This window comes from Solanum pennellii, chromosome 4, assembly GCF_001406875.1.
Source record: "Solanum pennellii chromosome 4, SPENNV200".
In the NCBI taxonomy this organism is placed as follows: Eukaryota; Viridiplantae; Streptophyta; class Magnoliopsida; order Solanales; family Solanaceae; genus Solanum; species Solanum pennellii.
The window spans coordinates 24116288-24132211 of NC_028640.1; the positions used below are offsets into that span (position 1 = coordinate 24116288).

Consider the following 15924-nt stretch of genomic DNA (forward strand, 5'->3'; position numbering starts at 1 on the left):
TATAATTCGTTGCATTTGTATAATTCGCAATAACAATTCTTCGTTTGATTTGTATTGTATACGATGATTTATATATGTATATGACGGTGATTTCCTTTGGTTCTTTAGTTTTATCATCAGATACATTCAATCTTTTTTTGTATAACTTTTAAGTTTATGTAAACGTATAGTTTTCGAATTTTGTATAATATAATTTGTATCATATGTTTGTATGTTTGTATCAATTAAATATTTCGAGTTTTATTATATTTGTAAAATTTTAAAATTTTTATTACTCAATTATACAAACATATCTGCGAATTATACAACTCCTCCCTCTCCAAATCTCACTCACATCTCTTGTCCCTCTCCCATTCTCGCTCGCCTCTCTCCTCGCCTAACATGTAGTTATGAATCGTTATTAGCAAACTATACCTATGAAAAGTAATTAAGCTATTTTTAATAGCTATATGCGAAAGTTTCTCCAAATCAATTACTTATGTTAAAGAGTAATAGTTCACCAACTGCTTGTTATAACTAGGGGCATAAGTTATTTAGGTAATAAATTAAGGGCAACTTTCACATATAGCAAACAAAAAATTCATATTTGTATGTTATAGCAAAGTTTGCATAATTGCGCTCCATAGCAAACATAAAACTGTATAATTCGCTATACATATACAATTGTATAATTCGCTGGCCAAAATTGTATAATTCGCTGGCTTAAATTGTAAATTCGCTGGGCTATTTCGCTGCAATTGTATAATTCGCTATCCTATTTCACTGCGATTGTATAATGCACAATTGTATAATTCGCTCCCTATTTCGCTGCAATATTTTTATAAAATTTGCTTTGCATACAGTTGAATCGAATAAAAATGTATGTATATTGCATAATTATAAGTGTATAGCAAGAAGATATATGTTTTTCTCTCGCTTTATACAAAAACAGAAACACAATCTATACACTTCTGTTGTATAAAGCTAGAGAAAATTGTATTTCACTACAATTGTATAATTCGCAATTGTATAATTCGTTGGCCTTTTTCTCTGCAATATTTGAAGTAAAATGTTTGTAAATTGTATAATTAAGTGTATAACACGAAGATATATATTTTTGCATGTGTATATACAATTTTCTCTCGCTTTATACAAAACAGAAACAGAATTATACACTTCTGTGTAAAAAGCGAGAGAGGCGAGCGAGAATGGAGAGTGGCGAGCGAGATTTCTGGGAGAGAGACGCTGGCAAATTTTAGCTAACGTTTGCTATGGAGCACAATTAAATCATACCCTAGCTATTCCATTTATTTTAAGTTATTAGTTTGCTACTATATACAAATTTCCTATAAATTAATTGAAGAGAAAATTATGAATATTTATAGATGGTGAGTTCCTCCATCTTTTCCTTACTTTTGTTTGATAAATATTTGTAATAGTAATTATAAATGCACATAAACAAATTAATTTTGAGCAAATTTGATTTGTATTCGTTTCTGCTTCCTCTCACCATACATAATGTTTTCATCACCATATTATATTTTTATTTTTCTTTTATTCCCTGCGCTCATTATATTTGTGTGTCTGTTAGTTGTTTGTCGACGTGAGTATACAATAAATAGATTAGTACTTATTTATTTCAAGTTTGTATTTTCATTTTTAGGAAAAAAAATTGTTATTCATCACACATTTTTCTATTTATGTTGTTTTTAAAAGTTTATATTAAATAATATGGGATTCACACGTTCCCAAAGACTAGTTAATATATAGCAGGGAAAATATTCAAATTTGCCCTTGTAATTAAAAATTTGGTCAGACATGAACCCACCGCTAGGGACTTGTGGCAATTTCAGCGCCACAATTGTAACAAGGATATGGATGATCCAAATTTTTAACGGAATACAAAATTAAAACCTTTCTGAAAGTACATAGGGAAAATATCCCCTTCCAAAAAAATAAAATGAACATGTACAAGGAAATAGAAATTGAAACATCTTGGAAATGAACACTTTTAGAGAAGAATATGAACTAGCAATGGGCATATACCCACTTTAACGCACTATGATAAAACATTACCAAAGCCAATTTGAAACCATGCATTACAATTCTTCATTTTGAATCTGATTAACCAAAATCTTAGAAACAAAAGAATATTTGCACAATGCACATCTCATAATTTTTTAACAAGTCCAACACATGATCTCCTCCTGTGAGTGCCACATAGGCAAAATTGAGTTTGACAGTGGCTTAATGTTCAATGTGCCACCTTGGAAGATACAAAGAAGTAAGCAATGTCAGGTATCTGAGCAATCCCAGGTTAAGCCACCACTTGAAGTCCAACCAATATTGCCTCTTCTTTCAAACCAATTGAATATATTGCTCTAGGAAGTACAAACAACAAGCAGAAGCATCTCCATATAGAAAAAAAAAAGACGAAATGTTACAAAGCATCCTCTTATAGGGCCATTCAACCTCACAAATCGCGAGGAAAATTGCTGACTTGGCCTTCCTCCAAGACATCTTTGTTATTCACCTTATAACTTATCCGTATGCGCATGACAAGGGATTTCTGGGAAAATGAAGATAAAGATATAGCTATTACAAGAGCCGTTTTGGTTGTTGTTATTCCAAACCACCCTTTATAAATGTTATAAAAGACAGGCAACCACAGGAATTCAAGAGAAAAGTGAAAGGTGTAGTAAGAAGTACACCCAGTATCTACCTTTATGCGACCTGCATAATTTTGAAATACAGTCCATTCCAATAGCTTATAACAAAATTCCATTACTAGTTTCAGTTTCTTATAGCGAAGAACAACATACATCTGTAGCTATCTTTTCAAACCTCCTCAAGGGAAAATAATGTTCCAACAATTTCACGAGTTTTCAACCTATCTTATTTCATATCCAATTCACTCAGAATCCATATGAAAAGTAACCATGGTAAAAGCCTGAACTCATAAAACATATTTTCATTTTATTATTTTGCAGATCGGCGTGCAATCATTCGATAATAGTTTTTCTCATCATGAGCAAATGGAAGGAACCAAGTTTTGAAGTTATTATTGATTCGTAATACCGTAACTCATATAAAATTGAACAAGCAACATGCCTACCAGGTTATCAGTATCAAATTGATAATAAACCAAGATGATATTTTTAAGATGAATTATTTATGCTGGAAAAAAAAATGATAGCGCAGACACTAAGGAAAGAGTGACATTAAACTCATGAATCATATGATGAAACTCTGTGCAAGAGTGACAGAGGCACAGAGCAACACTTAGGAATACGACACGAGTGATAGAGCACTAGTTTGCATATGCCCAGTCCATCTACAATGGAGGCTATATTTTTTGCTAACAAGATAGATTAAAAATGGCTTAAGTCATCTGAGGCCCCTTCAAGTTGTCCGCATAATTCGACACCTCAACTAAGACTAGTACCTATTATACACTTCTATTTATTCACAACCTGTTCCTATTAGACCTTTTTCGATTATCAGTAAAAAAGGTAAAGTGTGTGAAATACACTTGCTATGATGTGGCAAAAATTACTAATAGAAGATGACATGTGTCACTTGACCCCAGCAATGATAAATTATTTTTTTTATGTTAAAAGAATGAAATTATTTCAAATAAATCTTATATTAATTTCTTAATAAAAATAAATGAAATGAGAATAAATTTTACTCAACGCCCTTTCTTCTTCATCTTCTTCTCATCAGATTTTTTTTCTCAAATGATAAAAACCTTCACAACAAATTACTTGTTGATTTGATTTTAAGAAAAATATATTTTGTATTCCTAATATGTGTAAGAGAGATATTTAAAGAGATTGGTGATGAAGAAGTTTGTCAATGGTTAATCATTCGGAAATCGATTGCAAAGAAAAATAAAAAGGACCCAACTTAATGTTATTGAAAATTATTTTTCATTCCTAATACGTGATAGAGAAAGATATTCAAAGAGTTGGTACAAGAGTGATGAATAAAGGATGTTTGTCAATGGTTAATCATCTTAAAATCAATTGTAAGGAGAAACCAAGAGGACCTAATTATTTGATATTGTTTTTGATAAGTTAAGTGGGTTTACAATTTTATTTGAATTGTAATATTTATTCGAAGGTGACCAAAGAGGAGATGAAACGTCGACTTACTTTTTTATCCCAATATTCAAAAATCTATTTTCGATATTTTTCTTGCAAATTTAATTACTTGATTCGATTTTTGTTTTTTATGAATGTTGAAAAGAAAAAAAAACAAAAAAAAAATGGAGATTCTTTAGTTGTGTTTGAAAATTTAAATTTGGGGAAGAAGATGACTTGAAGGCGGGTAGGGGTGCTCTTTCTTTTTTGACTAAAGAATATTATTTTAAAAATATTTAAAAATTATTTTAATTCATTCAAATACCAAGTGTCAATTAAAAAAGAAAAAGTGTAAGTTTTTTTTGGAAAAAAATAAAAATAAAACAGTATTTCAAAAACTCACGCGCCCATAGGAAGTGAAAAACACTTCTTTTTCCATAACATCAGTTTGTGTTTAATAGGTACAGTTTTTGAACAATTTAATTGCTCAATAGGTAATAGTCCTACTTAAGGTGTCTACATGAAATATGCGGACAACTTTAAAGGGTCGTGTATGACTTAAGCCATTAAAAATTTATTGTGAATGAATGGTGTTTTCATGGTTAAATCGTACTATGAAAAGCTTCTGAATACGGACGAGGTGGAGTTTCCTCGTAGAGCAATTTGGATCCCAAAGACAACGAGAAAGGAATGTTTTTCCTCATAGTTAGCAACTAGTGGAGTAATCTTGAGAGTAGAGAAACTGAGGCAGAAGAAAGATCAGTTATGTTAGTTGGTGGTTTATGTGCAAGGGTGCAGGTGCAGGTGTGGGTGCAGATGTCAACCATCTCCTCATTCAATTTCCGGTAGCTTCAAGATTATAATGGGAGATTTTACATGGTTTGGGATGTTTTGGGTGATGCAAAGCACAGTTAAAGAGGTAATGGCCAATTCCAGTATGTTGAGTTTGCTTTTAGTTATTGCAGTCATTTTTTAAAATAATAAGTTACCTAGTTCTAAGATGAATTTAAATTTTAAATATTTGTTAGGTTGCTTCAGTTGTTGAGATTATTTAGTCTTTTTAAATTTTTCTTATGCAGATTTTCTGCAAATTATGTTAACAAGTTGGCTATTTAACGCCAGCCCTATTATGCTTTGATAAAATATTGAGACATTTTCAATCCTTTGATGCTGCCCCATTATTAGAAAATACCAACAGTGGTACCAAGAACTTCATTGATCTTAAAGGATCTGTGAAATCTTCCGAAGAACTACTATACATTTTTAACCCTTACAACCTACCTTTTAAACCCATCAGTGCTATCTTTTCAGCGCAAAGACTTTCCTAAACCATTTTTAACCAAAATAATGGCAAACAACAGTTTCTCTTTGGATGCCCAAACAATTTTCACCGGTGAAAACTATCAAATGTGGTCAGTGAAAATGAATTCATATCTTGAAGCCTATGATCTCTAGGAAGTTGTAATGGAAATATACCCTTACAAACTCTCCTTGCAAATCCTACCCTTGCTCAAATTAAATCTCATTTGGATGAAAAAAACAAAAAATTTAAAGCCAAAACTGTAATTCAAAATTCAATTGATGATTCAATTTTTTCTAAAATCATTGCTTGTGAGAAGACAAAAGAGGCTTGGGAAATTTTTAAAAAAAAACAGAATGTCAAGGAAGTGACCAAGTCGGACAAATGTAAATATTGAATTTGAGAAGATATTTTGAATCTCTTAAGATGCAAGAGGATGAAACTATTGTTAAATATTAGACAAGATTTCTTTTATTATTAATAAAGTCAGGTTGCTTGGCGAGAATTTATTAGAGATGATAAAATAGTAGAAAAGATTCTTGTGACAATTCCAAAGAGATTCAAATCTGAAATTTCGTCTCTAAGAAGTAGCAAGTGTTCTTTAAGCACAAGAACAAGGAAGAGCCTTCAGACAAGACAAGATAATGTTACTGAGGGTGCCTTTTATGCACAAAACCAAAATGAAAAAGGTAATTATCCTTTTTGCAAATACTGCAAAAGAAAAACACACTAGGAAAAATTTTGTTGGTGGAGACCTGATGCAATATGTGGAAATTGCAAACATGCCAGTCATGTTACAAAAGTAAGCAAGTTGAAGAACAATCTTCAAGCACAAGTAGTAGGAGCATAAGTCGAGGAGGATTAACTTTTTAAAATTGTAGTTTCAAAAGCAAAGGAGGAGTGTTGAGTTTGCTTTTAGTTACTGCAGTCATTTTTTTAAAATAACCGGTTACCTAGTTCTAAGATGAATTTGAATTTTGAATCTGTTAGTTGTTTTAATTGTTGAGATTATTTAGTCTTCTTAAATATTTGTTATGTAGATTTTCTGCAGATTATGTTATTAAATTGGCTATTTAAAGCCCCATAATGCTTAATAAAATATTGATAGACATTTTCCATCCTTTTGTGCTACCCCATTTTTAGAAAACACCAACACGATATCTTCGGGATCCAAATCGCTCTAGTAGGAAAGTCCACCTCCTTACTATTCAAAAAGCTTTTCTTAATATATGTATGTTGTTGTAATCATCTATGTTCATCTACTATATTTGGGCCTATTTCATTTGAATACAGGGACATATTTGTGTTTAAGACAAAATAGGGGCTAAGAGAGGTTTCTAAGTCATACGATTCATTACATTTATTTCTAACCAGAAAATGTCTAGTAAAAGTGATCCAAGACAGAAAATGAACAATTCACTTACCTTGCCATGTTGGCTGTTTGTGATTCTCAACTTCTGTGTGATTGATCCATTACCATTTGCAGGTAGGGAATTACCGCTAGCTGGATCCAATTGCAGTTGAAGGAACTTCATAAAAATGACAATTAAGCTTAGTCAAGAGATGAAAAATGGTATATGTACTGAGAATTTGAAAATTAGTCCATCTATATTACGATTAACTTTTTTTTGAAACCATCACGATAGACATTCAATTGCAATTAATTGAAGAAGGACCTGTATACCATGAATTACCCATTGCATTTAAACCTTCAGCAAATTGTTTTCATTTGTTTCTTTTAGAACTTCAAAGAAGGGGACGCGTTACTTCCTAGAACAATTCATAGACCTATTTACAACAGCCTTAGCCTTTCAGAAAAGTCAACCATGATGAGATAATTGCAAGCTATGAAATCCACACCAACGGCAATGTCCTTGTATAGAGAAAAGATTTACTGGCATACTTAACTGAATTTATACCTCATAACTACCAATTCTGCCTATGTGAGCTTTCTCACATTGCTGGTTCAAAGCTCGAATAAAGATGGAGGATTGAAATAGCGGGTAGGTTGGAAGCTAACATAAAGCTAGACAATTTATGATGTTTTCTCGCCTACCTAAGTGAAAGATTAGTTATATCGGCTAGTAGACCAACAAGAGTGAATGTTGGGCCATCAAAATCTAACTCATACACAAGGTGAGTGTGGCAAAGATGTGAATGTTAAGATGGATGTTTAATTAAACAAGATTAGATGTGATTAGAAATGAGTACATCCATAAAAAAGTGCAAATTGCACAAATTGAGGATAAAATGAACAGAGGTAGTTTGAGATGGTTTAATTATGTCCAATGTCAAACTCCAGATGCTTTGGTACATACGTGTGAACCATGGTGGATGGAAGTGTTTTAGGAGACGAGGTAGACCTAAAATCACATGGAAAGGAAGTTGTCTCAAAAGGCCAATAATTTCTTGAAATCTATGCAGCATAATGGAAGAGAAGTATCTTTATAGGCTATGCCAATCAGTTGGAGATACCTTTAAAATATGATAGTATTATCCCTGCCAGAGATTCTAGGCAGAATACATAGGCTTTGCCCCTCAAACTGCCCAAAAAAAAATTGTTTTGACACTTGCACTAAGGATTGTACCTATTGACACAGGAACTCGAGGCAAATTGTGCCTATTAGATCCCTCAACGGCAATCTCTGCATATAAGTATGTGACTTTCAAACACACTGACATGCCAAAGCGATGAACCAATGAATAACACATGGAAAACACCAACAAGAAAAACACTGTTCTTTTTTCCTCCTCCCTCTACATCCATTTTCTTTATTTTAATACCATCATCAGCCTATCTCAAACAATAAATCAGCAAATTTCATGAACCACACCGTTACTGGACTTGAGTTCCGAAATCAAACTCGAGTTCTTAAAGACTCAAAATTAGTATAAAAATTTCTGAAGATCAGTTACCAATGTGTTCTCCATAGTATTGAACTATGCACTATTATATTTTTCTATGATAATTTTGCTCTCGAAACTGCATCTACCTTGTTAGTTTTTTAATTCTTTTGGAGAAATAAAAAATAAAATAAAAGGCAGATGCAGTTTCAAGAACAAAAATATCAAACAAATATAATAATAAATAGTTCAATACTAAGGAGTAGTTGACTACATTTTTAAAATGTTCTGTTAATAGTTATGCAAGAAGTAGTAATTGATTACTTCTTCTATAAAAAAGTGTAATTGACTACTTACTATTTTGGCACAGATTGGTCGATTCTCACAAAAACTCCATGGCTAAATGAACATATATGGCGTCTAGCAAGACAGAACAATAGTTCGGCTGAGACAGGCATGTCTAGCTCTTAAAAAAGTTAGTTTTATCCTCTGTTTCTAGGGATGACAAAATCAAACCCGACCCGTCAAACCCGTTTAAGTAGGGTGGCTTACTGACCCGCCCATTCATAAGAACAACCCATTAAAAATTGGGTTGATATGTAACCCAATTTGGCTCATGAGAAATCTTGTTAAATACTTTTAAAAAAACATGTTTTTCAATTTGATAGGTTATATATAGCCATAATAAAGGAAAAAATAATTTTACTAGGGGTACTAAAATAGTTTAAAAGTACAAATAAAACAATTAAACTTAGTAAACTTTGAGTTGGGTTGGGTCTTGACTCTTGTATAACCCATTTTGACCCAAGCAAATTTGGGTTGGGTTGGGTCTTGACCCGATTTGTTGTCTTCACCCATTATGACTCGCCCAAATTTAACCCAACCCACTCAATTGCCACCCCTAACTGTTTCCTCTCTCCCATAAGAATTACTTAGCTCTAGCCAATTTTCTCAAAAAGAAAAAAAAAAAATTAATCACTTATAGACCAGCTATCTCAAAAAAGCAGACTGAAGCGGAAGATCACAAGATGCAACAGAACAAGGGGGACATTAGACTGTAGCTTGCACAAAGGAAGAAGCTAATCAAACAGAATTGAGACACGGAGAAGAGGCGAATAGATATTTTCAAGCCTGCAAGCAGCAAGCAACAACGGTCGTATTAACTACCACTGGCAATTCTCACAACTTTCATTCTAAACACGTATTGAACTTCCATTCCCAAAACCCCAGTTCCTCCATCAAAACTGATTAACAACCTGAAGAAGGCCTGGTCAAGTCCCATAGGTCGGAAAAAGTTGTCGGATTTTCTGAAAATGTCAAATAGAATTAAGTCTCCACATGGCAACAATTATTTTCTGATATTGTAACTCAGACATTTGGTTGGTTATAGCAAGAGCATTAGAAGGATCTGGAATCGGTCTTGTAGTACTCTCGTTTGGGACGGTCTATACGACGGTGGAGGCAGTGGCTATAATAGTGACAGAAGTGGAGGTGGAGGTAGTTTTTATTGGTTGCAGAACTGCTGGAGAAGAGATTGTGGCGGTAGATCAAAGCAAAAATCTAACTGAACAGGAGAAAAGGGCTTCTCATGCTCTCATGTGAGTTTACTACACAAGTTGTGCCGTGTCAGATTGGTATGTCTTTCAACTAACATCAAGTGTTCGATAGATACAACCTTTAGTTCAAGTATCTAAATAAATAAAACATGCAAGTTTGAGCGACCCCTTATGTACTCTATCGAGAATCTTTATGCTATTAGAAAATAGAGAGAACTTCCACAGATACTGAACAAAGGGAACTTTGGCTTCATTTATTGTAGTAAGATCACCCCTCTATAAGCTTTCCCTATCACCCTGATTAACTTCTTTCCGTCTGCTCTAGAGTTCAAGAACATGTTCTTGCCCATCCCTTATTTATCTATTAAAGTCCATTTTCCGCTAAAAGGCAACATGAAAAGCATCTATACTATAATACGTGAGGAAGGACGACAAAGCAACTGCTTTTATTTCATACAGTATGATGAATTTAAATTAAAAAAGAATTGGTCAAGTGATAATTCATGCTGAGAATATAACTAAGGCGTGCTCTTTCTTACGGCTTGAACTTTTAGATGAGATAGTAGCATACTTCAACACTGTATCAGAGAAGGAAACCGTCCTGGAATAGAATCTCACCACCACGCATTATCAAAAAGAATTTTCATGTGCTTGCCGCATGATTAAAGAATGAGGCTCATGATGAGTTCGAGATTTGGGACTCGTTTAGGGCTCTGTATAATAGATTAAGTGTCCTCAAATGCTTAATTTGTGCCATAAACTGATGAAAAATCCTTGATTTTTTGGTACATGATTGAGGAACAAAGCAAGGACACTAACATGCAAAAAGGAACAAAACAAACTGAAGAACTGAAGGAAGGAAATACTGCTGATCGCCAAGAGCGTTTGGCAAATCGCCGAAGGGCCAGTTCCACGGTCTAAAGTTCCAGTGCGTCAGCCTTGAGGGAAGAAACAAATTGGTGACAAAAAGGAGCAGTTGGCGCATCGCTGAATAGTTCCGCAATGCAGTGATAGATCAACTAAAGTTACAGAACCAAGGGTGCTGAATGACAAGGCGAAAAGGCGATAGAGGAGATCAAAGGGCGGCTCGTCGAGTGGATCGGTGAGCCCGACTTACTCCGCCGGAAATGCCTATTCGTAGCACATTTTTGGAAACTACAAATACGTTTTTGAACATTTAGTTTAGTACGTTGGAACATCTTAAAAATCTTTTAATTATCTTTTACATCTGGAAACAGTTCTCTCTAGAGTTTTTCCTTAGCTTTGAAGGATTGAGGAAATTCATTTTTGAGAAATTGGAAGTGCATTTTTGAAAATCATCAAATTGGAGCATTGTAAGGAGGAACTTACTCTTACCCAGTTAATGTATAATCAATTTGGTAACTGTTTTTACCTTTTTATAATGTCCATCTAAAACCCCAATTTTTGGGGTGTGATCATGTGATTATGGGTTGATTTAGTTTATGGGAATGGCTAATTGTTAGTTTAAGTGTTATTTAAAAGTGAGTTTAATCATTAATTGTGGCTTAATTTAAGAATTGTAGTTACAAATGCATTTCTATTTTTGTGTTCTTGTCTTGCTCTCGAGAGAGGTTTTAGAACTAAGGTTTTTGATTAATGGTATGTGGGTATTGGGGCCGAACAGGGTTTAGCTCGAGAGGGTGAATCCTAAACCCAACTCCACACATTTAGCTTGAGAGAGTGAATGGATTAAGGTGTGGGCTGCTCTTAATTTACATGCTTCTCGATGTTCGAAAGAAATTAGCTGATTTGTAGTAATTGTTCAAGAGAAGTTACCTCCCTTATAGTCTAGCCTATTCACTATAATCTAGCTAATTACTAATATTTGCAGTTACCCATATGTCTATATTTGCCTATAATCGATCACATCTAAAGAATTCGTCTCCCTATTGTTATTTAATAGTTTTGCGAGCACTTGTAGTTTATAATCTAAAACCAAAACCCCCATCTGACATTCATGTCACCCCTTTATTTGATATCTTTTTTTGATAATGTTTGTTCCTATGGCTGATTAGACCGCGTTCATACTTCTTGATTGAATTAAAAACACATACTACTCCTTGTGGGATTCGACTCCAACTCATTTAGTTGAGTTTTATACAGATTTACGATCGTTGACACTTAAAATTGGATGTAGTGTCTTTGAAACGTTATTAATCAGCCCACACGTGAGGGGGCGTGTGAGAATATAATTAAGAAATAAAAATCTCTTTAACAACTTAAATTTTTAAATGAGAGTTTTACATACTTCAACAATTCCTAATAGTCCACCCCAATGTTATGGAACTGTGGTGCAACAGTTGTATTGTATAATAACTACCAACATGGTGTAAGCCCAGGAGGAAAAAACAATTAATGAACATTACAACAATGTAGTACACTTAAGAAGCCGCTTGATCCCCAACCAACCACTACACCACACCACCAAATTCCACATCCAAGTGTAAGACATCTCGGAGTGGACAACATGATGGTCTAACATTCTGTAAAAGAATAATTGGTATGGGACTGACTATGATAGCATACTATGATAGCATAAAGAAAACGAACGTTGCATCTAACTCAACCGAAAAAGCTAAGTCATGACATGACCATTGCCCAAAATCACACCAGGAGACAACAATTTATTCTCTTAGGGGTCGTTTGGTAGAATGTATAAAATAATGTTAAATAAAGTGTATTAGTAATGCTTGCGTTTGTTATGATGGGATTATTTTTTATACACTGTTTGGTTTGATATATTAGAAATAGTTGTTTGTCTACAAAAATACTCTGCTCACTCTAACATTGGGTGCTCACTCTAACATTGGGAAACAGGAAATGTCTTGAGAGGGATTTGAGGGGTAGTTATGTCATTAATCAATTCAACGCATGAGTTGAAACCCTTTGTATTAGTAATACACACCTCAATACACAATAGAGTGTATAAATAATGCAAACATTAGTTATACATAGGCTAAAAAAGTGCACCAAACAAGGTACTAATAATACATAAAACTAAAGCATGCATTATTTTTCTAATACACTCTACCAAACGACCCCTTAGGACACTTACAAATGGCAATCGACATTCCAAGTGGAAAATAAAGAAGAGAAACAATAACGCAACAAATTAACAATGGATGATTGTTCCTTTTTTTACCTTTGGAACTGCTGCCTGGAAGATGAAGTCCGTGAAAACATCTTGTGACTTATTTGTAAAACTACTGTCAATAAGTGTCATCTGTGGGTTTCCAGGCTGCTTTGAGATGTTGAATGTTAATCTCAAGGAGCTGCTCTCAAATGCAGTAACTGATGAATGTGCTGGACCATTGCCTTCTGTAGCTTAAAAAGATGGTGTCAACATTTCCAGAATACAATTAGACTGGATAACAGGTAACAGAGCTGATAGAGATAGTACCAGACGTCGGTGGACTGGAAGGAAGCCCGTTCAATAAATCCAACATAGAAGAATTTCCACCTGTAGAAGAGACTTGAGCTGAAGGAGCTGAAGGTGTGGACAATCTATCTAATATATCCAATGGACTTCTATTGTCTGTATTGGAGGATAACACCTGAGGTGTAGATGGGCTGCTCTGAGCAGGAGGAGTTCCAATCGACAGAAGATCCAGTAAAACATCAGAGCCTCTCTTTTGGGCCTGATTTGCATCTGAAATTCAAAGAGAATACAGAGAAAAATCCACTATAAAGTCAAGTTTAAATTAGATGTCAGTTTGTGCTTAGACTGGTCAAAAGATACCAATCTAAAATTTTAAATACAGTAGGGAGAAAAAGAAAAAAATGTGAGGATCAGAATTATAATTCAGGAAAAGCATTCTGAAAGATTCATACAATACACAGTAAATGTGACCTGGTTGCAAAGAGACAGGCATCAAATTGACACCAAGAAGATCTTGAAGAAACTCTCCACCAGAAGAGCTAGGTGCAGGAGCATCATCTAAACTAAGATCGAGCAAGTCAGCAACATGAGCAGTACTGAGTTTGGCAGATCCATTTGGAAGATTAACCGAAACTCCTTGTGAAGTTGACACAGCTGCTGGCACAGAACCAGCTCTCCTTCCGCTGAAGGTTGCTTCATCCAGAACCGGCATTCTCTCTGCGAGTGAAGACCTGAAAACGTACATAGCTGCTCAGCATAAATCGCACTAAAAAGACAACAAAAGGAATAGAAAGAACTTTCTACAAGATATCAACCAAACCTCATATTCTGATGCCTCTCGATAATAGAGTTAAATTCAGTAGCTCTCTGTTGCAGTTCAAGCACAAAACTTCCTTTATACCGACCAATGATATTATTTATCCGCCTGCACCAAACAAGAGCATTGCAGATTACTAACTCAAGTCACACTATGAGACCAACCATTTATTAGTTTCCAACTATTTGCAAGGGCATCGAGCATCAAGTAAAGATATTAAATAGGAAAAAATACAATTTACCAAGTTTGAGTCATGTTGGATTGCAAGTAGAGATAACATTCCCAAGGAACAATACAGCATAACAGTCTGAGAGTGATGTAGACAACAAATAGATAAAATAAAAAGTCTAATACAACACTTCCTTCAGCGTTGATTAAAAAAAAACAGGTTTGTCAAGAAAATGTATCTTGGGTCTAACTCAAACCGCAAAGTTAGTTCAAATGGTAAGAAGTATCCTGAATCGGCTGAATCAATAAGGAGACTGAAGCCCATGCAATTAATCCATGTGCGGTTCTAACTAAGGGCAAGAAATTTGGAAGGAGCAACATATCATGCATTGCCCTATATTGGCTAGTCTAAGATGCCCCATAGCTTTTGTCCGACAATGAAGGAAGTACAGTGCAATGTGAGGTAAACGCACATCAAAAGATTGAACTCAACCAAAAGACTAAAACCTGATATTTAAGAGGCAGGAGGATAAAGGGGGAACCCCATTCTCCACAGAGATTTGGACATGTCCACCAACTAGGGCTGGCCAAATAACCCAGATATTTCTTGGTTAACATTGGGTAGTCCAACATCAAAGATTCTTGTATCTAATGGCTATGAATCCATATTAAGGAAATGGACCTTGGACCTTATTCAACCCCTAATGCTACAGCAAGCAAAATGGAACTTGAACCTAACTCAACCCAAAAGTAGCACATGAGATAAGGATTACCTGAGATCATAGAAGAAGACAACAATCCTGTTCCTTCAACTAAAGTAAGACTTTAATAAAAATACTCGTACGCTCAAATTGCACACCTACAGCATGGACAATATAACATAAGGGACCACCAATGGGTAAACCAAGAATGGGACATCAAATCTATTCAAGCTACAAAAGATAGTCCTAGTTTGTCTAGTTTGTCCACATTCTATCGTGAGTCATGTCAACTTGCGAAACACACTCGCACTAGCTCTCCACGTAGTGTTGAGAGTCTAGCAAAGCCAGTTTTTTCGTTAGTTTATTCTGATACTTTGGGTCCTAGCAGAGTCCATTCAACCTTAATATTTTGTTATTTTGTTGGTTTGATTGGTGATTATTGAAGATATACTTGGGTTTTTTTGTGTGTGTGAATGACCATTCTGAATTGTTTTCAATACATTCAGATAGTTTTAGTGCTAAAAAAGAAAATCAATTTATGATTCTGTTTGTACTTTTTGTAGTGATAATGTCTTAGAATACTTATCCTCCTAGTTTCAATAGTATGCTCACCAGGGAAATGTTCATTAGACATCTTGTTTGTACACCCCTTAGCTAAATTAGGTAGTAGAGCGGAAGTATAGGCACCTCACTGAGACTGCTCATACTCTTCCCATTCTATCTCATGTTCAGGTTGTGTTTTTAGGGCGATGTAATTCCACATCTTGATATATAATTATTGAATGCCCACATCTTCCGAATCAGATTCCTTATTTAGTATTATATTGTTTCCTCGCGCACCTCTATACTCTCTTCCCCTTTGAGTCTTTCAGAGCACATGTTTGGTTCATAATTTAGCCCCAGGGAAATTTGTGCTCTCAAATGTCTCTTGGTTATTGTCGGGTTCAAAAGGGGTATCGTTGCTACTCACCTAATTTTCTTGGCACCTTATGTCAATCGATGTCACACTTTTTGTCTCGACCTTACTTTACATCTTCTTTGGGTTATCCTAATATCTTTGAGGTCTGACTTATA

At 34.6% G+C, this 15924-nt stretch overlaps 1 protein-coding gene across 2 annotated transcripts in view; it reads right to left on the reverse strand.

Annotated features, from left to right (window-relative positions):
- Window positions 1-1995: 1995 nt before the first annotated feature.
- The window catches only part of LOC107017881 (AP-1 complex subunit gamma-2-like), a 41442-nt gene continuing 27513 nt past the window's right edge, over window positions 1996-15924 (reverse strand). Inside the window, exons 13-18 of one of the 2 annotated variants that reach the window (XM_015218164.2) lie at window positions 13985-14089; window positions 13636-13895; window positions 13186-13434; window positions 12928-13103; window positions 6789-6893; window positions 1996-2548 (exon numbers count right to left, since the gene is read on the reverse strand). In XM_015218164.2, the coding sequence (XP_015073650.1) occupies window positions 2453-2548; window positions 6789-6893; window positions 12928-13103; window positions 13186-13434; window positions 13636-13895; window positions 13985-14089 (991 nt within the window). In that variant the 3' untranslated portion in view covers window positions 1996-2452. Of the gene's footprint in view, window positions 2549-6788; window positions 6894-12927; window positions 13110-13185; window positions 13435-13635; window positions 13896-13984; window positions 14090-15924 lie in introns of both variants that reach the window. The other variant, XM_027916281.1, reaches the window with a different exon arrangement.